The following is a 20,027-nucleotide window of genomic DNA, read 5'->3' on the forward strand; positions in this document are numbered from 1 at the left end:
TATTCTGGAATCATTCATTCAGGTGAAAGCCCCAATAAAGTCCTATTAGGAGACAAAGGCAATGGGCATTGGTGAGAAAGGGAAGGGGAGTTCTTACATCAGTAGAAGAAATGCATTTCTATTGGTACACACAGCATGTTAATTTTAACCAGCAATGTTCATTTTCAGTAGTCATTAGTCCAGCAGTCTTAATAACTAATTCCTCATTATCTTTGAAAACAGTTCTTTGGGACACACGTTTGCTTAAGCCCAGCCCAAAGGTTATTTTGTCCTGTTTTTACCATTCCAAAACTTTTGAGGCATGAGACATGCAAGGCAGTTCCTCTGACAGGGCAACTATGGCTCCATTCTAAAATGGCTCCATTTATATGTATTATTGTTTATAGGTCAGTGGTTCTGAAACTTACGTCAGTGGTAGAGCACCTTGAAGCCACAATGTCTGCATCATGAAATAGTGATATATTGCATTCCACCCCTGAAACTAGAAGCAGTTTTCCTGGCAGAAATTAAATAATTAGAGTTCAATGTAAAAATCATTGAATAAAAATTCTGTGCATATTTTTCATAACAAAGAGCTATTGAAATAAACACGTTTGAGGTTTTCTGATATTGGCATTAATATTCATTTAGTAAATGCTCATTTGTTTCACAATTGGTAGCACTCACTATTAGATAAATGCTAGCATTTATCTTAAGTGCTTCATACAATTTTGTTGAGGAAAATCTAGTTGATTTTTTTTTTAAGTTCTACACATTAATTTGATCACCAGAGAGAGTACCAGGGAGCACACTTTGAGAACTACTGCAAAAGGTGTGACAAGGCAAGGGAACTGATTACATGATTGGATTTGTTGTAAAAAGGTAAGAACCAGCTGAAGGTGAGGATCGTCAGTCAGTCAGAGGCCCTGGTAGTAGAGATAACGCATACTGTTTAGAAGGGGAAACTCCACAGCACAGAGTATAACGTTAAAATGTGGAAAGGAATAAAGCAAGAATGATTCTGAGATCTCCAGCCTGAACCACTCAGCAGGGATGAGGCCCTGCATCAAAGATGGAGATGGAGACGGAAGAGCAGATTTGTGGGGAAGAGTTGAACCAAGGAAATTCCTGCTACTCATGCTTTAGTTTTGCTAAGTTTTAGTGTCTATAAGACACAAATGTCTGAAGGCAAGTGAAATTATAGGCCTGCTGATCAGGATCAAATTAGGAGGTAGAATATTAAATATAGAAAGCTAGAAGCAAACTGTGATTGTGTGTCAAAATTGCATCAGAGTTCACCTTCACCTGTCTTGTTGCTAACCTCTGTTTTGGGCCATGTGAACTATTCCAGCCATATTGACAATTAACTTTTGGGTAGATACTTTTAGATTAATTTTTATTAAATTGGTATTTAATTATTTTATGTTAAATGATTTTAAGTTTATTTGATTTTAAGTTTATTTGATTTTATTTTAAGTTTATTTAAATAAATAAGTATTTATTTTAAATAAAATGATTCTGTTTAATTAATTAGATTATTTTGTTAAAGTTACTAAGTTTTGTTTAGATTAAGCAGAGAGGGAGAGGTATCTACATAATGAATAAATATCTATACTAATAAAAGGGTAATATGCTAATTAGACTAGGTCAACCAGACATCCAACTTCCTTCCAGACAAAGCCATGGTGATGAGGGCCAAGGCAAAGGCAGTTAGGGGTGATCAGGCTGGCAGTCTAGGGCAGTTGGGGGTGACCAGGCCAGCAGGGGAGGGCAGTTGGGGGCATTTGGCAGGCAGGCAGGCAGGTGAGTGGTTAGGAGCCAGTGGTTTTGGATTGGAAAGGATGCAGGCCCACATGGATTGGACTTAAACTGGCAGTCAGACATCCCCTAAGGAGTCTTGGATTGGAGAGGGTGCAGGCTGGGTTGAGGGACACCCCCACCCCTCGTACGTGAATTTCATGCACCGGGCCTCTAGTAATTTTATATTCATCCTAAACCATGTTCATGTCTATGTGAGAATGACTCAAAGCTTTAGTGTTTTAGTTAACTCCATTTAGCAATATTGTCTCAAAGATTACTTGAAATCATTTTAAAATCTGTGTTATATTTATACCTTATGTTATTTTAGAAGCCCTTCGTGGTAACAGGGTATTATTTGCTAGAGATAATAAGACATATCTAACATTATTGTTTTAATAATATTATTTGCTAGAGATAACAAGACATATATTTTTAACTCAGACTTTTTAGTTGTTACAACAGCCCATAAAGTTAAACCATGGAAAAAATGAATTCACTGTTTCATTATTTAGAGAGTAATTCGGTTGCATGAAAACTTATTCTATCAAATACAGTGGCCTTTGTTACATGAAAGATACAAAATGGCTATTCCATCAGTTTTCAGAGTGCAATAGTAGCTCTTTGATATAACACAATAAGGCTCTGTGGCCACACATCATGAGATTAGCATCCTCTTCATGGCACAGAGACTGTTATCCTGGTGTGGTGCTCTTCATCGCGACTCTAACCTTTATCTGACTTCCACTGAAGCCCAAGTTGCCTGTGAGTAACTGTTACAGCTGCTGTGGCTGGTTTAAGGATCACGGGTCCTAAATGAGAGGTGCAAAGACCAGTTGCCTTTCAGATGTAACTGCAAGCTAAACTCACTGATACTGGATAAAGTTTTTTAAATCATCAGATCTGCAAAAACTTATTTTTTATTTTTTGCCTCTGGTTACTATAGTCACACTCAGTGCTGTGGTCATCTGTTTACATTAACTTCAGTGGCTCCCAAATCTCTGAGATTGAGAGGACATGAACATCTAGATGTTTTTAAATTACTTAGGGCTCCTTTTATTGAAAGAGTGGATTTTATCCCAATTGGATCAGACTCTTGATTCAAATGATATCTCCAGGTTTCTGTAAAAAATACATTTCAGTCAACAAAAGAAACCTCTCTTATGGAAGAGATAGGATAATACCCTGATATTTGTATCCTAACCTATTAAGATTTGGGAAATCAGTGTAAAATTATTTGTAAGCTATTTATCTGATCAGCTTACATCCACTTTTATATGGCTAACATAGGCACCATCAAATTAGCTTTCCTTTGAAATACTAAATTAGATTTGATATTGTGTATGAAACCTACATTTGACAGGAGTATTCTTTAATTTCTGTCATATGTAACTTACAGTGAAAACATATTAGGATTGTGTTTATTTCTCTGAATATTTTTTTTCAAAGATTTTAATCTAAATATTGTTACTAATAGGCCTTTCTGATTTTGAATATGTATTATTACATAAGGAGAGTGGTACTCTGCATTATGCATAGTTTAGATCTGCTCTGGTCAAATAGGAGGTGGCACGTGTGTCATGGTATTCTTTGAAATACTGTGGAAGTCTAGAACTGTCTCAAAACTCAGAACTTGAAGGGCTATAATTGTTTATGTACAATATTAGGATATTCCTTCTTCTAATGTACTCTTTGAATATTCATTTATCTTTGCGTTTTTGTTATACTCCACAAAGAATACAATTATACTTTTCTGACTTACACTGTTTTCCTACCTTTACAAATAGTGGCAGGTGTTTCATGATAGACTGAAATTATGTATACATTCATATTGGAAATTTCTTTAGCTACTTTACATTTTAGTAAGCTTGAGAAGATTATTTTAAGAAAACAGCTTAGCCCTAACTGGTTTGGTTCAGTGTCAGTCTGCAGACCTGAAGGGTCCTGGATGCAATTCCAGCAAGGGCACATGCCCCCCTTGTGGGCTCAATTCCCAGTAGGGGGCATACAAGAGGCAGCTGATCAATAATTCTCTTATCATTGATTATTTCCATCTCTCTCTCACTCTCCATTCCTCTCTGAAATCAATAAAAATATTTTTTTAAAGAAGAAAGAAAATGGCTTACTCCCCTCTACAGAGATGGGTATTTGTTTTCCTGTTGTGTGTATCAGCACTCTTAGAACAATACAAGAACATCTATTGTGCCTCTAAAAAATAAGCAAAAAAAAAAGTGGGGTTGCATGTGAAGAACTTCATAACTAAATTATTGAATCCAAAAAACAATGTTGTAGGTGGAATAACAGAGAAATGATGTACCACTTCATTTTGTACATCCAGGGCTTCATTTTCTGCATTCCCTTTGCCCAAAATTTACCTTCCTTCCGGCTTCCCTGCCTGGAAAACATTTCCTAATGTTTGAGTTTCAGCTCAAGCATTACTGGATACAGAGAGCCACCCTCACACCTTCTATTTTTGCACAATACTCCATGCATGTTATTATTACAGTGTCACACTGTATTACAAGTGTTGTCTTACTCATCTCCTACCCCCACTAGACATTACCCCCCAAAGATAAGAACTGTGTCTTGTCTTTGTTTCCTCTAGACCTAGCTTAACCCCTGGCTCCTGATCGCTGCTAATAAATGTTTAACAAGTGGATGAATAAATGAATGAATCGTTTTATTAAAGATATCAGTCAACTTGAAACCTTTAACAGTCATTTCTCAGTATCGGTGGCATCTGTATTTGTAAATTTACCTACTCACTAATATATATTTGTAACCACCAAGTCCTTACACTGCTTCTTTCTCAGACCTGTGCCGAGGGGTCACCTGGTATGCACGTTCCCAGTTAAGGTCAACAAGGCAACACTTTGCCTTCTTGTTGCAGCTCCTACTATCAGCAAGCATCCTTTTAATGGTGATTTTGCTGTTTAAAGTGGCCCCTAAGCCTGGGGCTGAAGTGCTGTCTAATGTGTCTACTGTCAGTGCAGGAAGACTCCGTTGCGAATTGTGGAGAAAGTACTTGTGTTAGAGAAGCTCCATTAAGGCACAAGTTCTAGTGCTGTTGGCCATGGGGGTATTACAGGGTGGTATCGAAAAGGTGTGGGGCTTCTTTTAGGGTGAAAAAACGTTCTAAAACTGATTGTGGTGATGGTTTTATTGGTTGCACAACTCTGTGGGTATATTCAAAACATTGAATTGGATACTTTAAATGAGTGAATTATATAGTGTGGTATTGATATCTCAATAAAGCTGTTAGCAAAACACATATACATTCATGCACGCATGCACTCACAGGCATACAGATTGCTTGGCCCTACCTCCAGAGTTTCTGATTCAATAGGTCTGTGATGCAGACCAAGAACTTGGCTTTCTTACAAGTTCCCCGGTGTATTAATATTGCTGGTGTAGGGGCCACGTTTTTAGAATTGTTGCCCTAAGGATTCTGTAGATATAGATTCAGAAAATGGGCAGTAGACACCTAGCCAGTGTGACTCAGTGGTTAAGCATCAACCTATGAACCAGGAGATCATGCTTTGATTCCTGGTCATGGCACATGCCTGGGTTGTGGACTCAATCCCCAGTAGGGGCCTACAGGAGGCAGCCGATCAAAATGATTCTCATTATTGATGTTTCTAGCTCTCCCTCTCCCTTCCTCTCTGAAATCAATAAAAATATATTTTTTAATAAAAAGAAAATGAGCAGAAGAGAGGTGAGCTAAACAACAGCCAGGAGTACAACCAAAATGGGCTATGGAATGATTATACTCAACACACAGCTACTGTTAACACTGGGTGCTGGGTGCCCCAGCTTGTGTGACCAATATACCAAACCAGCCCAGAACACTGCCTATTGGCACTTCTGCCACTCCAGCCCCTGGCAAAAATTTTGCTACTTTATTTTTTTAATATATTTTATTGATTTTTTACAGAGAGGAAGAGAAAGAGATAGAGAGCTAGAAACGTCAATAAGAGAGAAACATCCACCAGCTGCCTCATGCACGCCCCCTACTGGGGATGTGCCCACAACCAATGTACATGCCCCTGACCGGAATCTAACCTGGGACCTTTCAGTCCGCAGACCGCTCTACCACTGAGCCAAACCGGTTTCGGCTAATTTTGCTACTTTAAATGAATCAATCTATTACATATTATTTTGCTGTGATATAATGTTTTCAAGCATTGTAACATTTTCAACTGTGTTTGAGTTAAAGTTACATTGTCTTTAAAAAAGCCTATTGAAAGCCTATAACAATACTGACTGTACTATGATAACATTTATATTTTTATATTATACAAAATATAGATTGATTGGAAAGCAATCATTTAACTTTTTTCCCCCTCTTCAGCCACTTTTCCAGGTATGTGGGAGAGAACAATAACCATAGGAAGTGCTGGAAAGACTTTCAGTGTAACTGGCTGGAAGGTAAGATGAGGAATTTAATTGCTTAACAATAGGCATGTACTTTATATCTTGTAGATTTTTGTGTGTTTTAAATGAACATATATTTAGTTTATACATTTTTATACTTACTGATTATTTGCTTATAATTTACTCATTCAGCCTTCATATTGGCCTTTGTTTTCTTTGGGATCTAATAATTTCTTTTTTTTTTTTTTAAATCATATATGTTTTATTTTATTTTATTTTTTAATATATTTTATTGATTTTGTACAGAGAGGAAGGGAGAGAGAGAGTTAGAAACATCGATGAGAGAGAGTCATCGATCAGCTGCCTCTTGCACACCCCCTACTGGGGATATGCCCGCAACCAAGGTACATGCTCTTGACCGGAATCGAACCCGGGACCCTTCAGTCCCCAAGCCGACGCTCTACCCATTGAGCCAAACCGGTCTCGGCTAATAATTTCTTTTAAGTAAGAAAACAGGTAATTATTTTGTAAGTAACCAACTAATGACACATTTTTCTTTGCAAAGAATGTTCAGATTGCTGCATATTCAAATAAAAGGAGAACAAATGCTAATAGCAATATTTTGGCACTTACATTATGTGCTGGCTTCTTGATGCTTTATATGTGCATATTCCTTTCATTCTCATAACCACATTATGAGGTACATATAATCTATTATCTCCATTTTAAAGACAATAAAACTAAAAGCACAGAGAAGTTAAGGGACTTGCCTAAGGTTACACGGCTAATAAATTCAAGCCAGGGCTTGCAAGCTGACTTCCAAATGTATGCACTTAGCCACTGCACTCTGAGGCACAACAATTTATCCAGTCGAAACTTGATTATCTTCAAATCTCAGGTCTCCTAACCATGGCTAAGAGGCCAGGGACTAGATACAGACGGGGTGGGGGGAAGGGAAGTATACCTGGGCATGAAAGGCCAACACAAAGGATCCTTGTGATGATAAGTTATTCTATATTTTGACTGTGTCAATGGCAGTATTCTATTGGCAAGATGTCACCATTGGGTAAAACTAGATCAAGAGTAGAAGGAATCTATATTCTTTCTTACAACTGCATATTAATCTACAATTATCTCAAAATAAAAAGGTAATTAAAACAAAAACAGATGCCTGCAGAACCAAATAATGGAAGAATCCCCTAGGCCCTCATTCATAGTTACTTTAATCTATATGTAGTTCAAACAAGCGTTGGTACAATAGTTTAGACCTGCAGAATAGCAGAAGGAGCAAACTATAGATAGAAGAGAAAAAGATGATAATGATTGCAGGGATTATTTACCTTCTGAGAGCAGAGCTTAGTAACTCCATTTGGAAACTTTGACACAAAAAGAAGTGTTGAACTGATTCTAAAGCTGAGCTACTTTCATAGCGTGAACAATTTTGAATTGAATATATTTAATAATTGCATTAAGCTTATCTACTTTATTAGATTTGATACATACAATTAGATTGATTTTTTTGAAATTTGGTTTTCTCTGTTCCTTTTCCAGCTTGGCTGGTCCATTGGTCCATATCATTTAATTAAACATTTACAGACAGTTCAACAAAACAGCCTCTATACCTGTGCAACTCCTTTACAGGTAGGTGTTATGGTAACTCGGGGTTGAGGCACAGTCTTTCAGTGAAGGTGTTACCTTTACGTTGTGTGTTTGAATGGCCTTAGTTATCTCCTTCGTGTCCTCTTTGAGCAGGGCTTCTGGTATAAGGCTGTTGAAGTGATCGAGGAGAGAGACAGCAGTGGACTGAACCAATATAGGGATGATAAAAGTGGTGAAAAGGGGTTGGTTCTGAATATATTTTGAAGGTAAATGCTGATGGATCACACGTGGGTTATGAGAGAGAGGAGTCCAGTATAATTCTAGTTGGGAGAGAGGTTTATGTCTCCTGAGCTTTGAATTTTCTAGGGCAATCTCTCCTGCTATAGGGGAATGAATAAGTTGCTAAGGAAAAGGAAGATTCGGCTAAGAATCCAGAACACCTTTTTCAGAACCATCTTATTCTCCATTTCAGCAAAGTGGCTTGATTTTTTTCCCATGCCTTCAGACAAACATGTTTGGAAACTGGCCCAAGTTTCTAGCAGAACCACAGATTCTTAGGCTGAAGCAACCTATCCTTATTTATCCAAGTTTTGTTTGTTTTTTAGTACTGGGGAATGATTATTTTTTTTCCTGCTGAATTCTTTTGGCAGGCGGTCTTCTCTTTGATTTAACCCTTCTCTGTCTCTCTATCATCTCTTGCCGTGTTATCTATCTTGCCACCTACCCTCAATGGCACTAGACTTCTCTCAGCTCTTCTGGAAGAACAAATCACATCCTGTAATCAATCGTTTCTGTCTCTTCTCTCTCCCTGCCCTCATCAATACACATTGATTGGAAGCTTCATAAAGGCAAGGACCATGCTTATCTTGTTTATCATTACAGCCCCAGCATTCATCACAATACCAATTTTAACATAGCTCAGGTAATTTACTGAGTAATTCCATGTGTCCTTTAGTTCTTGATATTGCTTGTGATTAATTTCCTTAAAAGTTGGCCACTTTGCTCTGCCCTTCTATCTCTTAACTATCCCAAGTTCTTGCTTAGTTGCTTGGATCTCCTGGTTGGCTCTGAGAACCAATATTTCTACGTCGTCCCAGTTCACACTTGCCCACCACGCTTTGGCCCTCCTGCATGGATAGGTCCATGTTCTTTATGCATGCCCTGAGTCAGACGTGTGTACCTGGTCCTGACCTATTGCCTCTCAGGCACCTGCTAATGGCATTGGCTTTTCTCTGGGCCCAATTTCTCCCCTGTGTCTGACTTTCCTGAAGAAGGGTAGGGAAGCCACTCACATGCCCGAGAAACTTGTTTCTAACCCCACTGGCCTTAGACCACTTTGAGGGAGTACGCATGATTAGGACAGGGTCTTGCACACCTCTGAGAAATAACACAGCAGATCAGTTTTCATTTCCGCTCTGTCCTCCAAGGAAATAGGAAAGGCTGGCTAGTTCGTCATTTCCTCCAGTCTTTTAGGCGTGGGTCTAACAAGTCATTCTACAGCTCACCTCAATGGAAAATAACATGTCTTTTCATTTCCAGGTGTCATCTTTACATAATGTCTCTTTCAATTTGGGAATTTCATGACTTATTCTCAGTTCTTCACATTAGATTTAATCATTTACGTGTAACTGATTCTTCCATTAATCAGTAGAGTTTAATATAGGCTCACAGGAATTCAGCTGTAATTCCCTGAATGACTTTTTGCCAATAATATTGTTACTCAGTCTTTATTTATTAAACTCAGTAATAAGTAACGTTACCATATTTCCTTTTCACATTTTTCAATCTTAACATACAGGAAGCCTTGGCTCAAGCCTTTTGGACTGACATGAAGCGCATGGATGACCCAGAGTGTTACTTTAATTCTTTGCCAAAAGAGTTGGAAGCAAAAAGAGATCGGATGGCACATCTACTTGAAAGTGTTGGCCTAAAACCTGTAGTTCCTGATGGAGGCTACTTCATCATTGCTGACGTGTCTTTGCTAGGTTTGTAAAGGTTTTCATAATTTCAAATATATAGAAATGTATGTGTGACGTTATATCAGAATTACAGAGAAAAGATTGGTGTCGAAGCCCTATCAGCATTTTATCTTTGAAAAAATGACTTTCACAATGTCAGTGTTTTCTACAGTCATGTGAACTTTTAGGTCCTTGACCTTACATGTGACTGTGTTTACATGATTATGGAGCCAGTTGTTGTAAGTGTTCTCTTAAACATAGAATTTGCTGTCATCTGGTTCTGGTGTGTAGCTTAAAACACTGAAATCATGTATGTAACCTGTGCTCCTTTGAATAACATTTTAGTTTCCATTTTTTACTTGAGAAAAATAAGATTTCTAAACTGTCGATGTCATCAGGATTATTTGCCACATTAGAATATACTGAAATGGGCCGAAACCGGTTTGGCTCAGTGGATAGAGCATCGGCTTGGGGACTGAAGGGTCCCGGGTTCAATTCCGGTCAGGGGCATGTACCTTGGTTGCGGGCACATCCCCAGTGGGGGATGTGCAGGAGGCGGCTGATCGATGACTCTCTCTCATCGATGTTTCTAACTCTCTATCTCTCTCCCTTCTTCTCTGTACAAAATCAATAAAATATATTTAAAAAAAAAAAAAAAAAGAATATACTGAAATGGCCGAAACTGGTTTGGCTCAATGGATAGAGCGTCGGCTTGGGGACTGAAGGGACCCGGGTTCGATTCCAGTCAAGGGCATGTACCTTGGTTGTGGGCATATCCCCAGTAGGGGGTGTGCAAGAGGCAGCTGATCAATCACTCTCTCATCGATGTTTCTAACTCTCTATCTCTCTCCCTTCCTCTCTGTACAAAATCAATAAAATATATTTAAAAAAAAAAAGAAAAAGAATATACTGAAATGAAGTAAAGAAGGAAAATAATATTAATTGAGGTCCTACTACATGCCTGGCACTTTCAAACATGCTTTTGAAGAAGCATTCAGCTCCATGTTTAAAGACACGAAGACTTAGAAAGTATTAACTAACTTGTCTGAATTCACACGGCTAGATTCCCAATAACTCTGTTTCCGAAAGTATTACCTGAAGCTATTGTAATCCTGACATGCCATACAAATAGGAAGTTAGAAGCATGATGATATTTTTCTTAAAAAAAAACTATAATATTAATACTAAACTTAATAAAGCATAATTTATTCAGACAAAAATGATAACTATTTTAAATGAGTAGTTTTAAATGTTTTAAGGCTCTGTTACAATGAAGCTATATGCCACTGAACTTGAAAACCTTTTGTATATACCAAATTTTATAAATTTGCCAGGTTCTTAAGCTCCTATACTCTGAGGTTTTGAGATCATTTTTCTTTATTTGGTCTAAATGTGCAACTCATTTCATGAAATGATAAAAAGAAATAGCACAGTTTTCACTAATTGTATTTTCACTTTAAATTAGAAAGCCACAAAATATTCAACATGAATTAGTTTATTGAAAAGAAATTAATTTATACTTTATCTGCTCTCCAAAAGAGTTTGAATTAACTCAGATTAAAAGTATTTCATTTACTATCCAACCTAAGAGGTCAACAGATCTGACTTTGAATTCTAGTTATGTCAAGTGCTGGCCATGGCAGTTGAGTATGTTATTACTGTATCTAAGCTTCAACTTCCTCATCCATAAAAAGGGGATAAAAGTGATACCTTCCTTGTAGGGTTATGGGAAGGAAGATTTCCTAAGATTCTGCATCGAAAGACCAATGTCTGGCATAAAAGTTGATATTATTATTATTGCTGAGTGATCTGGGTTTTGCAACTGTAAAAACAACCCTGAATTCATGAACAACTACTACCTGTTGTAATTTCCTCTGGCTGCTCACAGTGCACGTAGACATAATTCTAGTGCCTGGTTCCTTATAGGCATTGTAAGATGTTGGATGTACTCAAACATGTATTTCAATACTTGAAGGAATGTACTTTTACATTTATGCTTAAAGTTGTTGGTTTTGCCTTAAACCCAGCAGCAAATTCACTTGACCCATTTATATTAAGCCCTTTACATGAGCAGAGCACTGTGGCTTGCACTTACTCAAATCCAAAGTAAGGCCTAATTCTGAAATAAAGAAAATCATCTTTTTAAAGAAAGAAGAAGTCATTTATACAATAATGTGTGTGTTTACTTATAATATAAAATAAATCATTGGAGGATGAAAAAAATAAATATTTCAGTCTACCTAGGTTTACTTAGGATTGTAATTGGCATTATTAACTCAAGACCAAACTTTGCAGCAGCAAATGGAATTAGTTACATAACTGTTGAATAAAAGGAAGCCCAACAACTTTTTAGATGAGAATAATTCTTTCCTGAAACCAAACTTTTTGAGATAGTAAATCCTAAAAAGAATTTAACACATTGTGATATTGAACATCAAAAGGACAATGATGCAACTTTTGCTTATATATTTTGCATTAAGCTCTTAAACAGTTTCCCATTCTATATTTAGTCAATCAGTCCTGCATAAAACACTAGTTTAAATCTTAGATCTTGAACTAGTGTGGTTGTAATAAGAACAGAAAGGATTTTGGTTAGAAAACTTTTTGTAATGATGGAAAAAAGAAAACTTTCTTTTTCCTTGTCCTCCTTCACTTGTGGGGGCAAATGTAATGTCTCTAAGACTCTTCTATATACGAAGACAAGTTTCTTTTATTTTACTCGTTCATCTTTGCTCAGATTAATTTGAATGTAAAAATTCTTCCATGTACTAGAGGCAGTTCCACCATATACTAAAAACAACAAAACTCATTTGATAGTAGCTTGAAAATAAAAACAAACCATAAAGTACTTGAACATAGTAAAGACTTCCCTTTAAAATTCATAGCAATCACTAACTGATTAATATTTTTGAGCATTTATGATATAGTAGGTATTATCCTAAGAGCCTTACAAATGTTGTTAGAGAGTGGGAATTTTTGAGCACTAGTGAGGCTGTGGACTATGCCCCAGATAGAGTTGTCAGTGCTGACACCAGGCCAGGCCTTGAGATACGGTCTCATGGCCCCTTCCCAGCACGTAGGCCTTCTTTCCCAGAACACTGTCAGCTTTCTGAAGAACAGGATGACCCTGTAAATAACATGGTCGTCAATGGCATGATCCTGGTGTTGCTTAGGAAAAACCGTTTTGTCTTGGGTTGCTTGTTCTGCAAAAACAGGATGTGGTAAATAGGCTTAAAAGCGGTCCTACACGAAGAGTCGCTGCTGTTCTCTGGACTTCCTGCGTGGATAAAGGCAGAGCAGTCGCTGGCTAATAAAGGCTCCCTCAATTTTAATTTGTTCTGGACTCCAGTGGTCATTCACTCACCTTTACTCCACAACAATGTCATATTCTCACTAAAGACCAATGAGATTGGTGCTATTATATCCTCCTTGATAGGTGAGAAAAATGAAATAGAGAATCAAGAAATTTACTGAAGTTAATCAACTAATAAGTAGCAGAGCTGGGCTCTGAACTCTGAGATCCATGCCCTCACCAAGGAACTGTGTGGGGTTTTTTTCTGCCATACTAAGCAGACCAGTGACCTTCATCCTAGAACTAAAAATGGAAACATTTGATTAGAAGATAAGATGACAAGTAGAAGATTATTACAGTTGTTTTAGTGGGATAGTAAGGTCCAAAATTATTGAAGAGAGAATGGGAATACAAAAACCAATTTTGATTTTCATAGATTACTTAAATACCCAAATGCTATTATAATATGGTTCAAACTTGTACCTTTAGTAAATATTTTTAGTTTATTTGAGGAATTCTGACTTAAGTTTTCAAAAGAAATAGATTCTAGCTTTCTTATAACTATCAAATATTTAGAATTATATTTATTCCCTCCTTTCCTTTTAAGCACCACAGCAATGAATTCCTCTTTTCTAAGCTTTACTAGAACAAGTAGTACAGCTAGTATCAATTGCAGTTAGTTAATATCCTCCTTTACTTCCTCCTATTGCTATAGGTCATCACTCCTTTCTCTGGGTTACCTTTGAATACACTACTGTTGTATACTTATCACATGGAGTTTTCACATAATTTACAGTTAACTTTTCAAAGTGATCTTTTTTTTGTTAGAGCCAAAAATGAATTAACTACATATATACATATATATGAAACACTTGATTACATATATATATATATATGTGTGTGTGTGTGTGTGTGTGTGTGTGTGTGTGAAATACTTAACTATATATAATGAAATAATTAATTACATATACATATGTGTGAAATACTTGAAATAGTGATTTAATTTCCTCATCTATAAAGTGAAGATTATAGCTAACTCTTAGAATTGTAAGACAAATAAATGAGAGAATTATCTAACATGCTTAGCAAATAGTAAATGCTCAATAAATGGTAGTATATATTATTAGCATTATTATATGAGATTGTTATGGTCTTGAAAGCACAGGAGAGATTAGAAATAAAAATCATTAAGTAAAAACATATTAAGATTTTTTTTTTTAAATATAAGTGAAACTTTCTTCAATGTCAAGGTTTTTACACCATTAAGTGAAGAGACCCAGTAGTATTCAGTGGGGGGAAACAAAGAAAGGAAACTGTCTCAATCTGTTTTGAACAATAAATTATAAAATTTAAATGATTATAGTAATCATCAAAATAGCTTTCTGCCATTCAAAATGATCTAAGAGTACAAATCAATGAAATTGAAACAATATGAAATATGAATTGCTGAAGCTAAATGCCAGAGAAATATCTAGCCCAGACCTGAATGCAAGATTGGAGCAAGACATAAGAATAGGAATACATATTTTCCCCAAATTTAACATTTTTTTAAAGCATAATGTGAGTAAAAAAGAGATAAACAATAGAAGATATCACTTGGAAGATCGACACAGATATTTTTCCCTTTACAAATAATCCTATATACAATAATAAAAGGGTAATAGGCAAATGGACTTTAACAGCAGAACAGCCACTCGACCAGTCACTATGAGGTGCACTGATCACCTCATAGTCCCTTTCCCCAGCCAAAAGGCTCCCATCACCGAATGGCAAATGGGGAACCAAGGGTGGGAGGTGGGGGACACGGCCGGCGCCAGGCCAAGGCCCCTGTCCCAACAGTCACGCCACACACAGAGGGCAACCCGTGATGGGGTTGGAGCTGGCCAATGAGGGGAAACAACTGACCTCTCAGTCCCTCTCCCTGGCCAGCAGGCTCCATCGCCCAATGGCGAACAGGGAACCAGGGGTGGGTGGCAGGGATGGCTGCAGGCAGCCGGGGAAAATGGCCCTGATTGCAGGCCAGGCCTAGGGACCATACCCACGCATGAATTTCATGTGCTGGGCCTGTAGTGAATAATATTAGTCTACTCATTCAACAAATACGCTTTTTATTGCTTATATGCTAGACACTAACCTAGGATTTAGGGATAATGGTAGATTGCAATACAGACACTTTTCCTTTGCCAATGACTTTTTGCAGGCATAAATGTTATGATGAATATAAATTTAGATGCCATTTTCTTAATAATGATCACAGACTTTTATATTATTTCTAGGTGGAAAGGCAACACTTCTTTTCTTCCCCTTTCTACTCTCTTCCAGGGCTAAGGGGTGAATGCACAAATATGATCAATCAAATGCAATTTGAGTACTGCCATAGAGAATAGTTAAAGCTAATCTATGGCATCTCGCTTTCCACTCCACCATGTGCAATATGAGACTTTAGCAGATTTTGTGAATATCTCATAAGATAAATTTGAATTTAACAGGCTTAAATTAAATACATATTGGCTCAGGTGTAATACATAGGTTATCTAATTTTCATTGTTTTAGATGCAGACCTTTCTGATATGAAGAACAGCAATGAACCTTATGACTATAAATTTGTGAAATGGATGACTAAAAATAAGGTAAAAGTTATTGGCCTTTGCAATATCCTGCTGTATTTTATAGTTAATTTATGAAGGAGACCTGCTGACATGCTTTGAACAATGTTAACTATAGTTTTGTTACGTGATATTCCACAAGTGCCTATTTGGAGAATTTTTTAATCTCTTTTTTCCCTGAAATTGTTACGAATACTTAGAAGTATCAATATTTTCTAATGTTTAGGATTAATATGTGAAATGTAAGTAGTTTTCTTATTTTACCTTCCTGTTTATTTTTTAGAAACTCTCAGCCATCCCAGTTTCAGCATTCTGTAACAAAGAGACCAAATTACAATTTGAGAAGTTTGTGCGATTTTGCTTTATTAAAGTAAGTTTTCTGTTCTACTAAAAAAAAAATACTTATAATGTCTTTCCTTTTTATATATAAATCACCATTTTTTTCTTTCTAGACATGATGTGCTTATAGAGCAATTTTTAAATTTTGTCTAGTTGCAATTAATTGCGTACCAGAATAAGTGTCGAGTTTAAACATAATCAGACTTCTTACCATATAACATTACAATGGCTAGCATGCAATCAAAACTTTCTAAACATGTGGAGACTCAAAAAAATGATGACCCTTAATAAAGGAAATAAAGCAGTCAATAGAAATATATCTCAAGGTGACCCAGATAGAGAAAGTAGTAGACAAGGATTTTTAAGCATATATTATAAGTAAGCAGATTTTATAAGTATGTAAAGGAAATATTGACAGATTAAAATAATCAAGTGGAAATTCAAGAACTAAAGAGTGGTATCTGATAAGAAAATATATATGTGGCATTAAACATAAAACATTGAGAATGACAGAAAAGAAAGGGTCCACTTGAATACAGATCCATAGGAATTATTCAATCTGAAGAACAGAGAAGGAAGTTACTTTTGAAAAATAACAGAGCCTCACATTTGTGAGGCAATATCAAGTGACAGTTTGCATGTAATTGGAGTACAGAGAGAGAGAGAGAGAGAGAGAGAGAGAGAGAGAGAGAGAGAGAATGTAACAGAAAAAAAATCTCTTAAGAAATAATGGCCAAAATGTTTCCAGATTTGGTGTAAAGCAACCTATAAATCTAAAAGTTCATGCCCTAGCAGGTTTGGCTCAGTGGATAGAGCACCGGCCTGCAGACTGAAGGGTCCCAGGTTTGATACTGGCCAAGAGCACATGGCTGGGTTGTAGGCTCAATCCCCAGCATGCAGTAGGTAGCCAATCAATGATTCTCTCTAATCATTGGTGTTTCTATCTCTCTCTCTCCCTCTCCCTTCCTCTCTGAAATCAATAAAGAAATATATTTTTGAAAAATAAAAGTTCAGTGAACCACACAGGATATACCAAAAAAACAACAACCCCATGCCTAGACACACCATAATCAAACTGCTACAAACCAAAGGTAATGATAAGATTTTGAAAGCAGCCAGAGAAAAACTAAACTTCACAAGCACAGGAATAGATATGAGTGTTACCTAACTACTTATTAGAAACAATGAAGACCAGGTTACAATGAAATGACATCTTCAAAATGCTGGCATTAAAAAAAAAAAAAAAAAAAAAATAGATCAGCCCATAATTCTATATGTAGGAAAAATATCAATTAAAACTGAAAATTATATATACATAACTGATAAATAAAAGCTGAAAGTATTTATCATCAGATCTGTGAAAAAAATCTGAATTTATTATTGCAGTTTTTAATATGTGATTGCTACTGAAAACAGTCATTCTGGCATTAAAGCACTCTACACCAACACGTCCATCTGTAAACCTAATCAGATTGATATAAACATTGTTTTCAAGTTTTAGAGACAACCTACAGACTATGGAAGACTCCCCATAGTAGAATATGAATATTAACAACCTAACAATATCAACATTTTTTTAAGTAAATCTTTATTGTTCATATTATTACAAATGTTCCTCTTCCCCACCCCCCCTCCATTGCTCCCCTCCACCAGGTTCCCACCCCACTCTCTGCCCTTTCCCCACCCCCCATTGTCCTCATCCATAGGTGCACAGTTTATGTTCAGTCTCTTCCCACATCCCCCTCTCCCCTTTTCCCAAAGAATTGTCAGTTCACTCCCCTTCCATACCTCTGATTCTATTATATTCAACAGTTAATATTGTTCATCAGATTTTTTTTTTAATTTCCTTGGTTTTTAGATTCACCTGTTGATAGTTACATATTGTTGTTCATAGTTTTTATCTTTATTTACTTTCTCTTCCGAAAGAACCCCCTTCAGCAATTCATAAAAATTCTGGTTTGGTGGTAATGATCTCCTTTAGCTTTTTTTTTTTTATTAGTGAAGCTCTTTATCTGGCCTTCGATTCTGAGAGATAGCTTTGCTGGGTACTTTTAGCTGTAGGTTCTTACTATTCATCACCTTGAATATTTCTTGCCATTCCCATCTGGCCTGCATGGTTTCTGTTGAGAAATCAGCTGACAATCGTATGGGTGCTCCTTTATAGGTAACTACCTGCTTTGCTCTTGCTGCTTTTAATATTCTCTCTTTGTCTTTTGCTCTTGGAATTTTAATTATGATGTGTCTTGGTGTGGTCCTCTTTGGATTCCTTTTGTTTGGAGTTCTGTGCACTTCCTGGACTTGTAAGTCTAATTCTTTCACCAGGTGGGGGAAGTTTTCTGTCACTATTTCTTTCAGTATGTTTTCGATATCTTGCTCTCTCTCATCTTCTGGGACTCCCATAATTCTGATGTTGGTTCGCTTGAAGTTGTCCCAGAGGTTTCTTACATTATCTTCAATTTTCTGGATTCTCTTGCCTTCTTGCTTCTGTGGAGGAGTGTCTTCTGGCTCTTTTTGTTCCAAATCTTTGACTTGATTCTTGCGATCTTCCATTCTGTTTTTAGGACTCTGTATAATATTTTTTTATTTCAGACAATGTATTCTTTATCTCTTGTTGATCCCTTATTATTTCTTGTTGATCCCTTATTATTTCTTGTTGATTCCTTATTAATTCTAGTTGATCCCTTTTCATATCCTCATAGGTCTTATCGACCTTTTCTAGGAAATTGTTGAAAAACCTTATAAGCTTAGATTTGAACTCTATATCCAGTCACTTTTTGTCTTCCATTTCTTTCATTTGTGATCTATTTTCTTGTCTCAGCATTTTCGCAGCTTCCCTGAGATGGTAGCATAAAAAGTCTCTGCTTGGATGGGGCGGGGTTTCAGGGTAGAACCTACAGCCTTGGCTTCCGTCAACCTCACCCTATGCGGCTCCTGAGTCTCAGTATTCCCCAGGGTCCTTCAGTACTCGCTGCAAGCACCTCTGAGAGAAAGGTGTCCTCGAGTTTTGCCTGCTACAAAACAGTCTAGGCTCTCCCCCAATGAGCCAGGAACTGGGGTTCAGTTCAGTTGGAAGTGGAGTTGGAGGTGGCATTCAGAGTTATGCATTTTTATATTTAAATATTCACTTCATCTTGAATTTATTTTTATATGTAATGACAATTATTTCATTTATTTACAGAAAGACAGTACACTAGATGCTGCTGAAGAAATCATCAAGGCATGGAGTAGACAGAAGTCTTGATAACTGCAAACTGCTTTACTATTTCTATTAGATGACCTAGAATTGTATTAGTACTGCCACTCACTGGATATTGCAAAAACAAATATTTTAATACAAATAAAATTTAAAGAAATATTTTCATTGTTTTTTCCAAGCAAATTGAAATGTATTAAACACTTTCCACTAGCCTTTTACGGGAATCAATATAGCATTGTGGGTAAGAAATGTGAAATGCTGGTTTATGCTTAACCTCTGTGTGCTTCAGTTTCTTTATAAAGGGGAATAAAAGTAGCACCTATGTTATATGAAGTTTATGAGTTGTGTGTAAAGATTAAATGGACTGAAGTATGTAGAGCCTAGCAAACAAATATTCAACCCTTTTTATCCAATTTTACTTCTTCACCACCATGTAAAAACTCTTAACCAGTTACACCCTCCTCGACTTCATATTTTTGCTTTATCTACCCACCGGTAGTTCCTTCCCCTTCACTGACTTTGAACTGTGCTCACAGTTTTGCCTCTATCCCAGTAAGGCCATAATCTGAGATGGCTTCAAGGTCCACATGGGTTAGCTCAGCTTTCGGTACTTTGACCTTCCCATCTCTGGTGATGTTCACTTCCACTTCAGCCACCCACTCCCTTTGCCACACCCTGAACCTTTTATCACTCCAGGCTGTTACACCTTTGAAATAATAAATTAGTTATCTCACATGGTAACCACCTATCCTTAGAATATTTTCCTTTAAACACTCTACCTCTCTCTCTTCTCAAAATATCTCTTCTTTTAACTCAATATAATTTCAAGTCTATTATTTCACAAAAAATTATCCATGGCCCTCTTACATCATAACCCACTAGAATCC

The 20,027-nt window shown here is 36.7% G+C and overlaps 1 protein-coding gene across 4 annotated transcripts in view; it reads left to right on the forward strand.

Annotated features, from left to right (window-relative positions):
• KYAT3 (kynurenine aminotransferase 3) overlaps positions 1–19,478 on the forward strand; it is a 47,381-nt gene extending 27,903 nt beyond the window's left edge. For all 4 annotated transcript variants that reach the window (XM_084872616.1, XM_084872617.1, XM_084872618.1 and 1 more), the window contains 6 exons: positions 6,128–6,204; positions 7,702–7,791; positions 9,548–9,734; positions 15,553–15,629; positions 15,889–15,975; positions 19,123–19,478. In XM_084872616.1, the coding sequence (XP_084728742.1) occupies positions 6,128–6,204; positions 7,702–7,791; positions 9,548–9,734; positions 15,553–15,629; positions 15,889–15,975; positions 19,123–19,185 (581 nt within the window). In that variant the 3' untranslated portion in view covers positions 19,186–19,478. The remainder of the gene's footprint in view (positions 1–6,127; positions 6,205–7,701; positions 7,792–9,547; positions 9,735–15,552; positions 15,630–15,888; positions 15,976–19,122) is intronic.
• Positions 19,479–20,027: the final 549 nt, after the last annotated feature.

Source organism: Pipistrellus hanaki, assembly GCF_964339955.1.
Source record: "Pipistrellus hanaki genome assembly, chromosome: 2".
Lineage (NCBI taxonomy): Eukaryota > Metazoa > Chordata > Mammalia > Chiroptera > Vespertilionidae > Pipistrellus > Pipistrellus hanaki.